The 12,069-nt window shown below is 39.8% G+C and overlaps 2 protein-coding genes across 3 annotated transcripts in view; one reads left to right on the top strand and one right to left on the bottom strand.

Annotated features, from left to right (window-relative positions):
* Positions 1-5,793, top strand: part of cnpy1 (canopy FGF signaling regulator 1) — a 37,725-nt gene extending 31,932 nt beyond the window's left edge. For both annotated transcript variants that reach the window (XM_079647236.1, XM_079647241.1), the window contains exon 6: positions 1,462-5,793. Coding sequence is in view for 1 of the 2 variants with exons in the window: in XM_079647241.1 (XP_079503367.1) it covers positions 1,462-1,505 (44 nt within the window). In the remaining variant the exon portion in view is untranslated. The remainder of the gene's footprint in view (positions 1-1,461) is intronic.
* On the bottom strand, positions 2,413-11,349 carry LOC307017614 (homeobox protein engrailed-2b-like). The gene is made up of 2 exons (XM_079647246.1): positions 9,829-11,349; positions 2,413-7,967 (listed from the first exon to the last, which is right to left on the bottom strand). Exons 1-2 carry the CDS (start codon positions 10,295-10,297, stop codon positions 7,651-7,653), a joined length of 786 nt encoding a protein of 261 aa, XP_079503372.1. The 5' UTR covers positions 10,298-11,349; the 3' UTR covers positions 2,413-7,650.
* Between the last annotated feature and the right edge of the window lie 720 nt (positions 11,350-12,069).

Genomic DNA, 12,069 nt, shown 5'->3' with positions numbered 1-12,069 from the left:
GGAGAGAAGATTAAAAAACAGTGATTGTGTGACAGCAGCGGCTTGTTATTGCAGAGGGAGTGTCTTCGTTCTGGAACTTTGTGAGGTGGTTTTTGAATTACTTTTTTTCTCAGCAAATAGCTTGATCAAATATTTTCAGATCTGTTTTCTGATGTCTTCAGCCCACCAGAGAGGAGACCAGAATCTTAGAGTCCTGCTGGTGTGAGTGTGTGTCAAACACCATGCTTGATGAGGTGAATTGTACACTCTAAAAACGAATTCAGGCGACCTTTCACCTCCACTTGATTAAATGCATGGTTGCAAGATAAAAATGTGAGTTAATTGATTTAGATAAACATTTTAAGTTGCAAACATTAATTTATAAGTTGTGTTGACGTAATAATGTTGATAATTACATCAACTTAATATTTTGTGTAATTTGAACTCTGATTTCTGCGTCAATTGACTTAAAACAAATTTCCGACAGTTAAGACAAATAGAAATATACAAAGGACATTTTAAGGTGAGTGTCATCTTTTGTCATTCAAATACAGTAGATAGCCTTGTAGTTGCACTGTATTAGGTAAATTGCTGTTTGACCAAAATTAGCAGCCTTTGAACTGTGAATAGTTCTGTGAGAGGATACAAAGTAGTAGAGGCTGTGAGTGTAAAAATACTTTGGTTACTATTGTGATATCGCTTTTTATTAAAAATGAATCTCGGTGAAGCAGATCAAGGGCATGCTTCTTGAGGTAGGATCGTTATTTAGAGTTGTCATTTAAATGCAAGTTGTTGGCAGTCACCCATTCGGAATATATTAATTTAGGTAATTTCTCTTTTTTTCCTTTTTCAAAAATAGCACAATACAATTGAAGTACGCAGAGAACTATAGCCATCCGCTGCCTTGTTGTGTACCTTGGAGAAAAGGAAGAGGACCTTTTCAAGGAGTTTCGCGACGTAATTAAAAATCTTGAAATAAAATAAAATCCACGTTGGACACAGGACAAAAACACTGCTCTATGTCAGTTACATTTTGAAGCATATTGCACTTTTGGCCACACCCCAATCAAATATATCTTAGCAACGTTCAGCATGGATAGGTGTTGACAGCAATGGCATGGGAAAAGGATTGTGTTTTGAAAAGTGGCTTCTGCTCTTCACTTAACCTGTTCAAATATTGTATGGAACCTGCAAAAAAGATGAGAAGATACACTAAAACTTGCATGGTCGTGATTGACAAAATCTGTCCACATGCATTTAAACACTAGGCAAAGAACTCAAAACCACCTCTGTGTGTTTTCAGGACCACATTGCCATAATATCACACACATGCAGACTCAATAGGTGAAAACAATACCAGCGTTGCTTTAGCAGCTGGTAATAATGGCTCTGAATTCGCTAAGAGTGACGATTTAAAAAGTATGCAGTTACCTAATTCATTATCTCTTATGCACTAACCTATTATTTAATGTGCTTCAAAAGGACTTGAATATCGCCATCAACAGAGAGTCCACCCCAGGATCTGACCATACGATGGCAACCATCATGGTCGAGGGAAACAAATGAATAAGCAAGCATTCTGCGTTAAATGTGTTCATACTGTTTGAAATAATGACTGTTGACAGTGTAAACATCTTTGTTACATCTTTTGTAAAACGTATGTGTGTGATCTGCAGACTGGTGGCCATTGAGAGTTTGTTACTGTAGTTTTACAAAAACTTTACAGATTTTACATATTTGGCACTGGTTTTAAATATGCAAACGCCTCTAACTTCGTTGTGATGGCAGCATTTATTTGCTGTGCCCCCATTTCCCATGGTAATATGGCTAATGTGTTTATTTATTATTTGTGGGGAAATTTAAATTTGTGTTATTTATCTTTTTTTTCAAGATTTAAATGAAGCTCAGCGCAAGTTCTTTCAGGAAGACTGGGTGTATACCTTCACTCCGCAGCTGCTTATAATCAGCTCATCACAGGCGTTCTCTTTAATCTATTACATTTCACCTCATTCTCCAGCAGCCATTCAACGTGCTGCAGCCAAACTATAAAATGGTTCCCCTCTCTCCTGCAGTCAGCTGTGATTTCAGGTGTTCATGCACCTTATCATATGGAATGATGAAAATGAAAATGAATTCTCTCCTGATTGAAACATCATGTGTTGAAATAAACAACTGCAGTTCAAAATAAAAAGTGAATTGCCTAATATTTTTGTTGTGGAATCAATTACTTTCTTTCTTTAAAGGCAAAAACATGAAAAAGCTACGAAAAAAAACTATTGAATAAAATATATTTGGAGCAACTTAATTTATAAATGGTTGTCAACTTAAAAACGTGTGTTCACAATGATGGTAATTAAGTACATACAACTTAAAATTCCTTTTAAGTCATGTGGTAAAACTAGTTGGAACAACTTAATCTTTTGAGTAATCAACTTCAAAACTTGTGTTTATGCTACCAATTATTAAGTAAGTGGTAATTAAAAACACCTCCGATTGCAGAGGAAAAGCCTTCTCCCCTAACTCAAATAACTTTGTTGGTTTTAGACAATTTCATTAGAAGTTGTCTTAACTCAATAAACATCGATGTAAACTGTTGCGTTGATTTTCTTTGTTGAGCCAAGGCATTTGTTTTTAGAGTGTACATGCTATCGATGATTTACGTACAAAACACTATGTTTGTATTTATTTCATTTTATTGCTGGGCAAATGTATTTGTGCATGGCTTCTCTGTGGCCGTATAGTGGTTACATTCGAATTTCTAATTTCCTATTTTGTGTTGTGATTATAGTAGTCTTGCCTGTTGGTTGTATTGTGACTTGATTTGGTTGTGTCAATTTGCTTGTTTGTTATATATTTTAGTTTTTTACTGTCTTGCTGTTTGTACCATATGTTAGGACCATCTTGAAAACGAGATGTTTCATCTCAAGGGGTTATCCTGAATAAATCCCTTTCAGTAAAGAAGGAATTGTGCCATGCATGAAGTGAGGCAGACAGTGAAGAATGGTTATCAATGATAAAATGTAATGCCATGATTAAAAGAACTAAAGGACGTCCTCTCATTTATAGCTGAGCTTTGGGATGTCCCTTTCTCTCAGTTTTTTGGCTGAAGTGTTGTCACCTGCTGCTTTTTGAATCAACGTCCAACACATGTTGACCTTCATCCAGGTTCTCTGGTGGTTATACAGACTGACAGCCCCACACTGTGCATATAAACCAAGCTCCCCCCCACCCTCTCTACTCCAGTCAACAGCAGCTCAGCTCATGGAGCTGGGTGCTACTTCCACATACAAGCCAGCCAAGAAAAGAAATGCAGATGAGACTGCAGCCATTCACAGAGCCGCTGCAGTGCAGGAGTCACAGAACACAGATCTCCTATTGCTCTCCATATTTGTATCTTTTTATCTTTTTCCCTACTTTTCCCCAAGTCATTACGAGGTTCAGATAAACAATATACAGAAATTATTTCTGTGTAAAGGTCAATTTCACTGTGGATCCTCTGTGTGTGTTTTGGGTTTGCAAATAATTTTGATTTGAACCGTTTTTAACTTTGGTGAGTGGGCTCTAGTCGTGTGTGTTTTTTGTTTCTTTTATTTTGTTGCAGACTTTGCTACTTGGACAAACTGATCAGGTCAATTATGTGTATACTAGGGATGTAACGATACCAAAAACTCACGGTACGATAATATCGCAATAACAAGTCCATGGTACGGTATTTATCGCAATATTGAAAAATAAAAAACATTTATTTTGAAATGTATTTAGTTATCTGATTTGTACAGCATGTTAGTAGGATAGTAGTATTTTAAAGTGTCAAAAACAAAGTGACAGTAACAGACTGGAACAAGAACAACCAGTGTTTTTTTACCTAGTACTACCAAACAAAATTTGTGCCACTGAATCTCACAAATAAATAAGGACATTTAATAATCAGACCCTGCAATAAAATAAATCAAGTTTCACTTTAGTTTTTCAAGTAACTCAACTCAAACCAGGGCCGAACTGGGACAATAAGTCAGGCCGGGAATTATACACCCAGCTAGGCCACTACCAGTTTTTGTGCCATTTTTCTGGATTTATTTGTCAATATTCACAGCGTTACTTTTTTTTAAATGTTGGACTTAAATGCATCAATCTGGTGCACTTTGAGGGGGAACTAAAGAGACTACACCCATATGAAACAGAACTGTATACATTTAAATAATCATAAAATCATAAGAACATGGCCATAACCAATAACATACCATATTATCCGATATTGAAAAAACATTGAAACTTGTTTATTTATTTATTTTTGGTTCATTTATAGTTGTGAGTGTGTCTGTGCTCCTGAATCAGCCTCTCCTGTCTCCCCCCTCTCCTCCCTGCTCCTCTTTGAGGCAGCAGCAAAGACTAGTTTTAGCTCTCAACAAGTTTTAAAAGTTTATCTTACCTTTTTTCACCTATTTAACATTTGTTTTATTATTATTCATGGATATTTTATTAATCACTACCCCCTCAAATGGAAATATGTGTTTACATAAATGGTGACCAAACCGTTTGAGACCCACTGAGAACTTAGACTAAGTGAACTATCTAAACACTCAGAGAGTCCTTATCCTCACCTGAGCTGAGGTTATCAGCCTCTCAGTCTCACCCTGCTCCCTGCCGCTGTGTGCACAATGCTCCGTATTGGACGGGTTAAATGCAGAGACTAAATTTCACTATGTGAGTTTTCCATTTAATATCAACCTGTTCTTGTCGTTTTGTCTCATTTGACACAATAGCCTAAATACTTGAAGATAATGAACAATTATTTTCAGCCTTAATTATATTTCAGCTACTTTCTGGAATCTGGCTCTATTTTAGGGTTCAAAAACTGGCAAGAACAGCAGCTAGGTCTGGAAGAAGTGTGTGTATCTGAGTATTCTACATTCAAGAACAGGGAGGAAGATGCAAACTAATTGTTCCAAATGTGTCAAAAATTAAATCTATCTAAATAAAAGAGATACCTTGTCTGGTACATTTACTCAAGTATTCAACTTAAGTACTAATTTGTCAAATTTGTACTTTACTTGAGTATTTCCATTTTGTGCTTCTTTGTACTTCTCATTTATTCCACTTTGTACTGCTCTACATCTTTGTAGCATGTATTCTACTTTGTACTGCTCTACATTTATTTGACACTACCAGCTACTGTTTCCATATAAAACACATGACATTATTATAGGATATAATGCAGTATGGTACCAACAATAAGTATGTTTAAAATTAACACACTACAACAAGTTAATGCTCTTACATGTAATTGTAAGCAATTAGAAGAAGAAATAACTTCATATTCTAAAATTATATCATTTTCAAAAAGCCATGCTCTATAATGAGTATTACTTTTGATACTTAAATTACATTTAGCTGGCAATACTTATATGCAATATTTTGAATTCAGGAATTTTACTTGTAATTAAGTATTTTCAGAACAAAGTATTTCTACTTTTACTTAAGTAAAGGAGTATTCTTCCAACGATGGTTATGCCATAATCATATGACGGCTTGTATCTCCAAAGGTTTAGAAGCCTGCAGTGCTTCAGTTATCACAGCTTTATTATGATTTTATTTTGTACTTATATAAAGATGATTCTACTTTAAATGAAATTGTGGGCTGCACTTATGGGCTATGATTGCTGTAGTCGTATTGCACAGTGGCATTAAACTAGAGAGCTTGGTGCAGAGATGAAGCCCCCTGCCATCCCAATCATTATGAAGCAGACTCATCTTCACAGAAGATACTTCATTTCTCCCGTGTGTTTCAATACAAATAAATCTTCTGAAAATACACATTTGCATTGTTGTCTTTTATTGACCATCACAACATTATAATATAAATTATTTACATAGGATCATATAAAAGAGATCTTTAGCTGAGAGGAGAAAACCACTAAATGTTCATTATTTGTTCTTATGAAACCGTAAGGCAGAAGCTCCTCCGAGTTGGATGCAATAAGAGCCAACCCGTATAACACAGCAGAGAAATAAAACACGGACATTCACAGCTCATCGTAAGACCACCATTTGGTTTGGATCTGCATTAAGGAGACCCGGTAAGGCCTACATGTAGCATTCAAAAAAGGTAGTACAAATAAGTTATGCAAACACTCCAGCACCGTGAACGCGACTGTAGAGGTTCACTGTATTATAAATAATAATAAAAAGGTCTTTGAACATTCGTAGAGAGGCTTCCTGGCGAAGCTGCAGCGGACAGTCTGTTTAAAGGCTTCAGGCGACAGGCAGAAAAACAAAGGTTCTGGACACATTTTATAAAAAGGGTTTATAGAAAAATAATATTAATGAATGTATTATCTTAAAGAAAAGCATGTCAATCTCTCAGCACTATAGGCTCAAATCAGACATCAGACTGGGTTCAGTGTGGCTCTTTTTCCAGGTTTTCAGTTTAAACAGACAGCTTCTAAAAAGCAGACCTTTAATTTCAGATAACATTACATTCCTCAACATTGCATGGCGGCATCTAACACACACACACCCACACACACCCACACACACACACACACACACACACACACACACACACACACACACACACACACACACACACACACACACACACACACACACACACACACACACACACACACACACACACACACACACCGGAGACATGTTACAGACTGAATAGAGAGTAAAGGATACAGAGAAAGAGAAAACACAACACAAAGTACCCTCACAGTCTCCATGCCGCAGGAGACACAATCTTTGGATTTCAGCATAAAGTTTTGATAATCAATACAAAAAGTTTCTCAGCCACAACACACGGACACAGGCTGCGCGTGACGGAGCCTCCATCCCCCTCTGTCGGCCTCGAGCTCGGGTTCTAAGCTCTTATTGGCTGACTTCTCGCTAATACAGTTAACGTGATGTCAGGGCGCGATTTAAAGTCCATATTTGACCCTGATGGATTGGGGCTGTCCACCTTTGGGCCGTGTTTGGACCCTGGAACAGACCCCCACCCCGCACCCCTTCATGTCAACATATTCCTGTTATAGATGGAAATACAACTCAGAGACTTTTCTGAGATAATGTGACCGGAATGTCACTCTAAAAAGAAACATCCGAGTAACAATATGAATATAATTATGATAATACTTTTTTTAGCAGCCCAATCAAAAATGATTTCAAAACGCATATGTTATCCCAAAAGTACATAACCTTGACTGCCTCACCTGGGACAGGTTATACCTTCAGGTGACAGGGTTTGATATCAGCAGCCTCCCTTCTCTCCAGAGCCATTTACCGGCCAATAATGGCGGGATGGTGTTGTTAACAGTGCACCAGCAGCATGGGTCTTCTTTAGTGGACGTTACATCGTACAGAAATTGGTTTGTTTGTTTCGAGTCGTGGGCGCAACACGAACGCACCACCACTTCACTCTCTCTCACACACACACACACACACACACACACACACACACACACACACACACACACACACACACACACCCCCCCCCCCCCCCCCCACACACACACACACACACACACACACACACACACACACACACACACACACACACACACACACACACACACACACACACACATAGTCTCTGGTTGAGTTTAAATATGAATGCTGGTGCTGGAGTGATTTTATTGCATGGTCCGGACCCCCGTCCTCGGGTCTCTTCTAGTCGCTGTCCGACTTGTCCTCCTTGGCCCCGGCGTGGTTGTACAGTCCCTGCGCCATGAGGTGCAGCGCCAGAGCGTTTGTATTCCCGGTGGCTTTCTTGATTTTGGCTCGTTTGTTCTGGAACCAGATCTTGATCTGGGACTCGTTGAGGCCCAGCTCCCCGGCCAGGGCCTGCCGCCGCTGCTCCGTCAGGTACCGGTTCCCCTGGAACTCCGTCTTCAGCCGCTGCAGCTGCTCCGCCGTGAAGGCCGTGCGGGGCCGCTTGTCCTCCGGGCTGGGGGTCAGGGCCTTCTTTGGTTTGCGGGATCTGGGCCCTTGAGGTGTAAAGTTCAGTTAATATTTCTCACATTTAAAAATTACAGGTGTTTTATTAAAGTGTGAGCTTGTCCCGTGAAAACAGAGTACATGAACGCGTCCCTGCATCACCCTGAGAGAAAGGCTGTCAGCAGGTGGAGAAACATGTTCAGTATTACAAGTCCCTGCTATTTAACGAACTATCAATGTAGGCTGATATATATTACCTTTGTTTGGAACTGAATGGTGACTTTGGGTCATAAGGAACTACACGTTTTGGGGGAAATACTCGCTTTTGGGTCCGTGAATACTTTAAGTGTAATTTAAATAAATAAAAAATCCACAGACACATTTAATCACAGCTGTAAGGGGGAATATGGTCTGTTATCATGTGGCTCAGGGAGGAGGGAGGACGTGCAGATGGGGGTGGGGTTAGGATGGAGGATGGGGAGTTAGGCGCCTCTTTCTCTCCCTGTTACCATAGGAACTCAATTAAAAAAAAAGTACTTTCCTAAAATTAGCCATCACTCTTTTCGTTACTAATATAATATTCTGATATTTCACGATGAAGGCAAAGCGGAAATACAGAGAAGGAACATTCTGCCTGGGCCTCGGTGCGTCAAATAAAGAAGACCAAGGCCTACATCGTTTACCATCCAACAGTTGTAAGAGGTGAAACAACAGGGACACCAATGCATCTTTAATCAATTTATAAAACCTTTCACACTAATTCCCACAGTTATATTTGGTTTAATAGTCCTACCCATGCAGCTCCCTGCCTCTTTGTGGTCACTGCCATATGTCGGGCCTGGACCTCGATGGAACTTTTTTTGAGTTTCCATACAACAACACAAACTATCATTCTCACGGTTTTCGCTTCGTTTTGGGCTTTTTCCTCCCGCCCTCCGACAGATCGCAAAACCCTTTCCTCTGCTGGGTTTCTAGTTTTGAACATTATTAATCAGTCGTGTCTAAATCACGACAAAGGAAAGTTCAAGTGCACCATGCGTCCACTCAGAACATAACCCTGCCTGCGACCAGCCATACTGTGTTCATGATAAAACATGATAAAACAGGATAAAACATGATACAACATGGTGTTAAAGCGGTCCGAGCCCCCCCAGCGGCGCAGAGACAGAGGACCCTCACACCGCTTCACTTCGAGGATGTTCATAAAATAGAAACGCTATCAAAAATGACTTGTTTATTTCGTTGGCGGGTTAAAGGGCTTTGAAGTTTCATTCAGCAATTCACATCGAATCTTTTTCATTTGGGACACACGGCCTTCACTTTTTAGACCCCGCCATTGTCAAAAAAAATATGCTAATGGTATATCAACAAAGAAGACTGATGAACAATGGCGTTAAACTTGGTTTTAGTTCCCTTCTCCATATTGTAACTTAACTTTCGACTTGTATTTAACTATAATTTCGTTGTCATGTTGCTTCCTGTAACATTAAGTCGTGTTGTCAACTTGAAGGTGATTTTAAAGCCAACATTCCCATCCGAAACTCCTCCGAAGACTTTCTCATTTGCGTTTAGAGTAGTTTGTTTTATTTTAAATAGGTCTCGGCTCGGTTTTTTTTATTATTGAAATGATTACATAATAAGATGATTGTAGTCAGGATGGTGCAATAAAAGATACATCAATTGTTACAATTGGGGTTGGGGGTCGCATAGCTCAGAGAATAAAATGTCATTCTCTTTCTCTAAGAAGTAGGCTATCCTCGAGAGCTTTGAAACCAGATAAAGATATCCTGGGAGTATTTATTCTCTGAAAAACATGTATCTGTTTTCAGTTGAACGGACCTTAAACATTCCTTTCATTTATTTCAGTTCTTCTAATTTAACGAAAAGTGGACCAGCGATATTTCCACCAACCTGCTGACGGGCGGTCTGAGTAGCGGGTACAATAAACCCAAGCCGGCCACAGCATCGGCTTGGAGGCGGGGGCCGAGCTGGCCTCCCCCCGGCCCTCTATCGCCTCCTCCCCGGCTCTCAGCTCCGGCCTTTCGGCCACAGTGTCCGGGTCCTGCTGGTCGGATTCTCCCGTCTCGTCCTGCTCCTCCTCGCCTCCCGCTCCGCGCTGCGGCGCATTTCCAGTTCTAGACTTCCTCCCTGTCTGCTCCTCTCTGCGGAGGATCACTGCAAGACTGCCCCCCTCCCGGACCAGAGTCCCGTCCTTCCTCTTTCGTCCGAAGTCCGGTCTTAAGATGTTGTCTATATAGAAGTTGGTGACCCTGTGGGCTTGCTGGTGGACAGGTGGCTGCAGGAGGGGCAGGATGGCCCGGTTGGACTCCTGGCCGGAGTCCTGTTGGCGCTGCGGGTCTCTGCGAGCCTTTCCTTCCATAGTGATGGATCCGGATCCCCCTCAGCCTCTGCCTCTGGGACCTCAACACAAAGTAACTCCTATGTGCTGTGGTCCGCTTCACTTTATTTTCGATGATTAATGATACCCTTTTTTGACTGGAACACCAAATATTGGAGGAGCTGGACTAGTTCCTTTTTTTGGCACAATACTTTCTTTTGTTTTTGCTGACGCGCCGCTTAGAATAAGGACAGAATAAAGGCATGCTCAGCTTCTAATAAAAAGCCTCATGCCAGGACTTGATGCCATATTTTTATTTACTTCAAAATCGTAAAAGTGCTTGAAAAAAAGAATTTATTTGCAGTCCCTGCACACTCGTGTTGATGCTTCTAGCAGGACTAAAGTGCTCTGATAAAGACGCCGCTCAAATACTTCCACGACGGAATTTGGTTTTCATTTCTGATTGGCTGATGAGGTTGTGATGACGTTGTACTACGGCCCTCCTAGACACGTGCCTCGGACCAATAGAGCTGCAAAATTGGTGTCATGTGATCTTCCCAGAATTCCCTGGAGACGGAGAATAATAGTTTATGATGCATTCAGGTTACAGCGGAAATGTGTACCCTAATTATTTAAACATTTAAAGGATTTTAGTGTTATGGTTAATGTAGCTCCTAACGGAAAACAGTGTTCATGCCAGCTTTGAGTGATAGCCTATCAGCGAACTAAAACCAAGTGCACCATTAAAGTGATGATAACAACCATTTTTTGTTGGTGTTTAAATGGGCCATTCTTGATAAAGTATATTTTGATGCTAGTACCTTTACTTAAATACAATTATGAATGCAGGACTGTTCCTTGTAACTGAGTAGGCTATGTTTACACTGCAGTATAATTATATAAATTATATAATAATAAAGGATATCAAGTAAATAATCTGAGGACTTTCTATTCGTCACGTGCAAGCAAGCATGGGACAAGAAATCATTTTGTCTTTGGATCAGGCGAACACGATTTCGCTTCAGTTCGCTCACACCCGCGCGAAATGAGTCGCCCGCTCACACACACACACACACTCTCTTTTTAGGCTACATCGTTTAAAAAACACTTCTGTTTCACGTTCATATGCAGAAAAAAATATGAATGTGTTCGTGGCGACTAAGGGTAATAAATGGTAAATAAAAACAATTATACTAATATGTAGGCTATTATTCATATCGGACTCTGCTGCACGCTCGTGCAGGATTTCTTTCTGCATTAAACAACAGCTGAACATTCTGAGGACTGTAGCAACACTGAGCATGAGCTGATTGCATGCTGAATTCAAAATCGTAATCTGCAAAGTAACAATTAACATAACGGGGTTGAAATGGTTTTTTTTAAAGTTAAAAGTCTCAAAATGTAAATAGTCAAAATGACAATGCAGTTTAGAGTTGATGTTTTTAATGTTTTTATGAGGCCGAGAGAGTTCAGGAATAATGATCGCATGCATGAAGGAAGAATAATCATATAAGGAGAAATATGTCATATATTGATTCTGCCAAATGACCAATTACTAAAACCTCTGTTTCCTGACAGCGTGGTGTTGGGGGGCCTCACTCTGCCGTTATTCACAATCTTTGAAATACTAGCACTGCAGGTGAATTGAGATGAGGGTTCAAATCTAATTGCTAAAGAAAGCTTAATGATTTATTTTGTAACCCTAATTCAAAGCCGCTGGTGATGGGGACTTCAATATATTTCACTCAACCTTCCTTTAAAAAAAAAAAAAGAACGTATAGCCTACATTTGTTCGATTAGTTGTAACAGATAAC

The sequence above is a fragment of the Notothenia rossii genome (assembly GCF_949606895.1).
Source record: "Notothenia rossii genome assembly, chromosome: 9".
NCBI classification, from domain to species: domain Eukaryota; kingdom Metazoa; phylum Chordata; class Actinopteri; order Perciformes; family Nototheniidae; genus Notothenia; species Notothenia rossii.
The sequence above is the reverse complement of the archived record's forward strand: the minus strand, read 5'-3'. Positions and strand labels throughout refer to the sequence as shown.

Excerpts from the sequence above, each read along its gene's own strand:
- LOC307017614 (XM_079647246.1), bottom strand. The coding sequence starts at position 10,297 with ATGGAAGGAAAGGCTCGCAGAGACCCGCAGCGCCAACAGGACTCCGGC. Across the intron at positions 7,968-9,828 it reads CTCAGACCGCCCGTCAGCAG|GGCCCAGATCCCGCAAACCA; the intron begins GTTGGTGGAAAT and ends TTACACCTCAAG.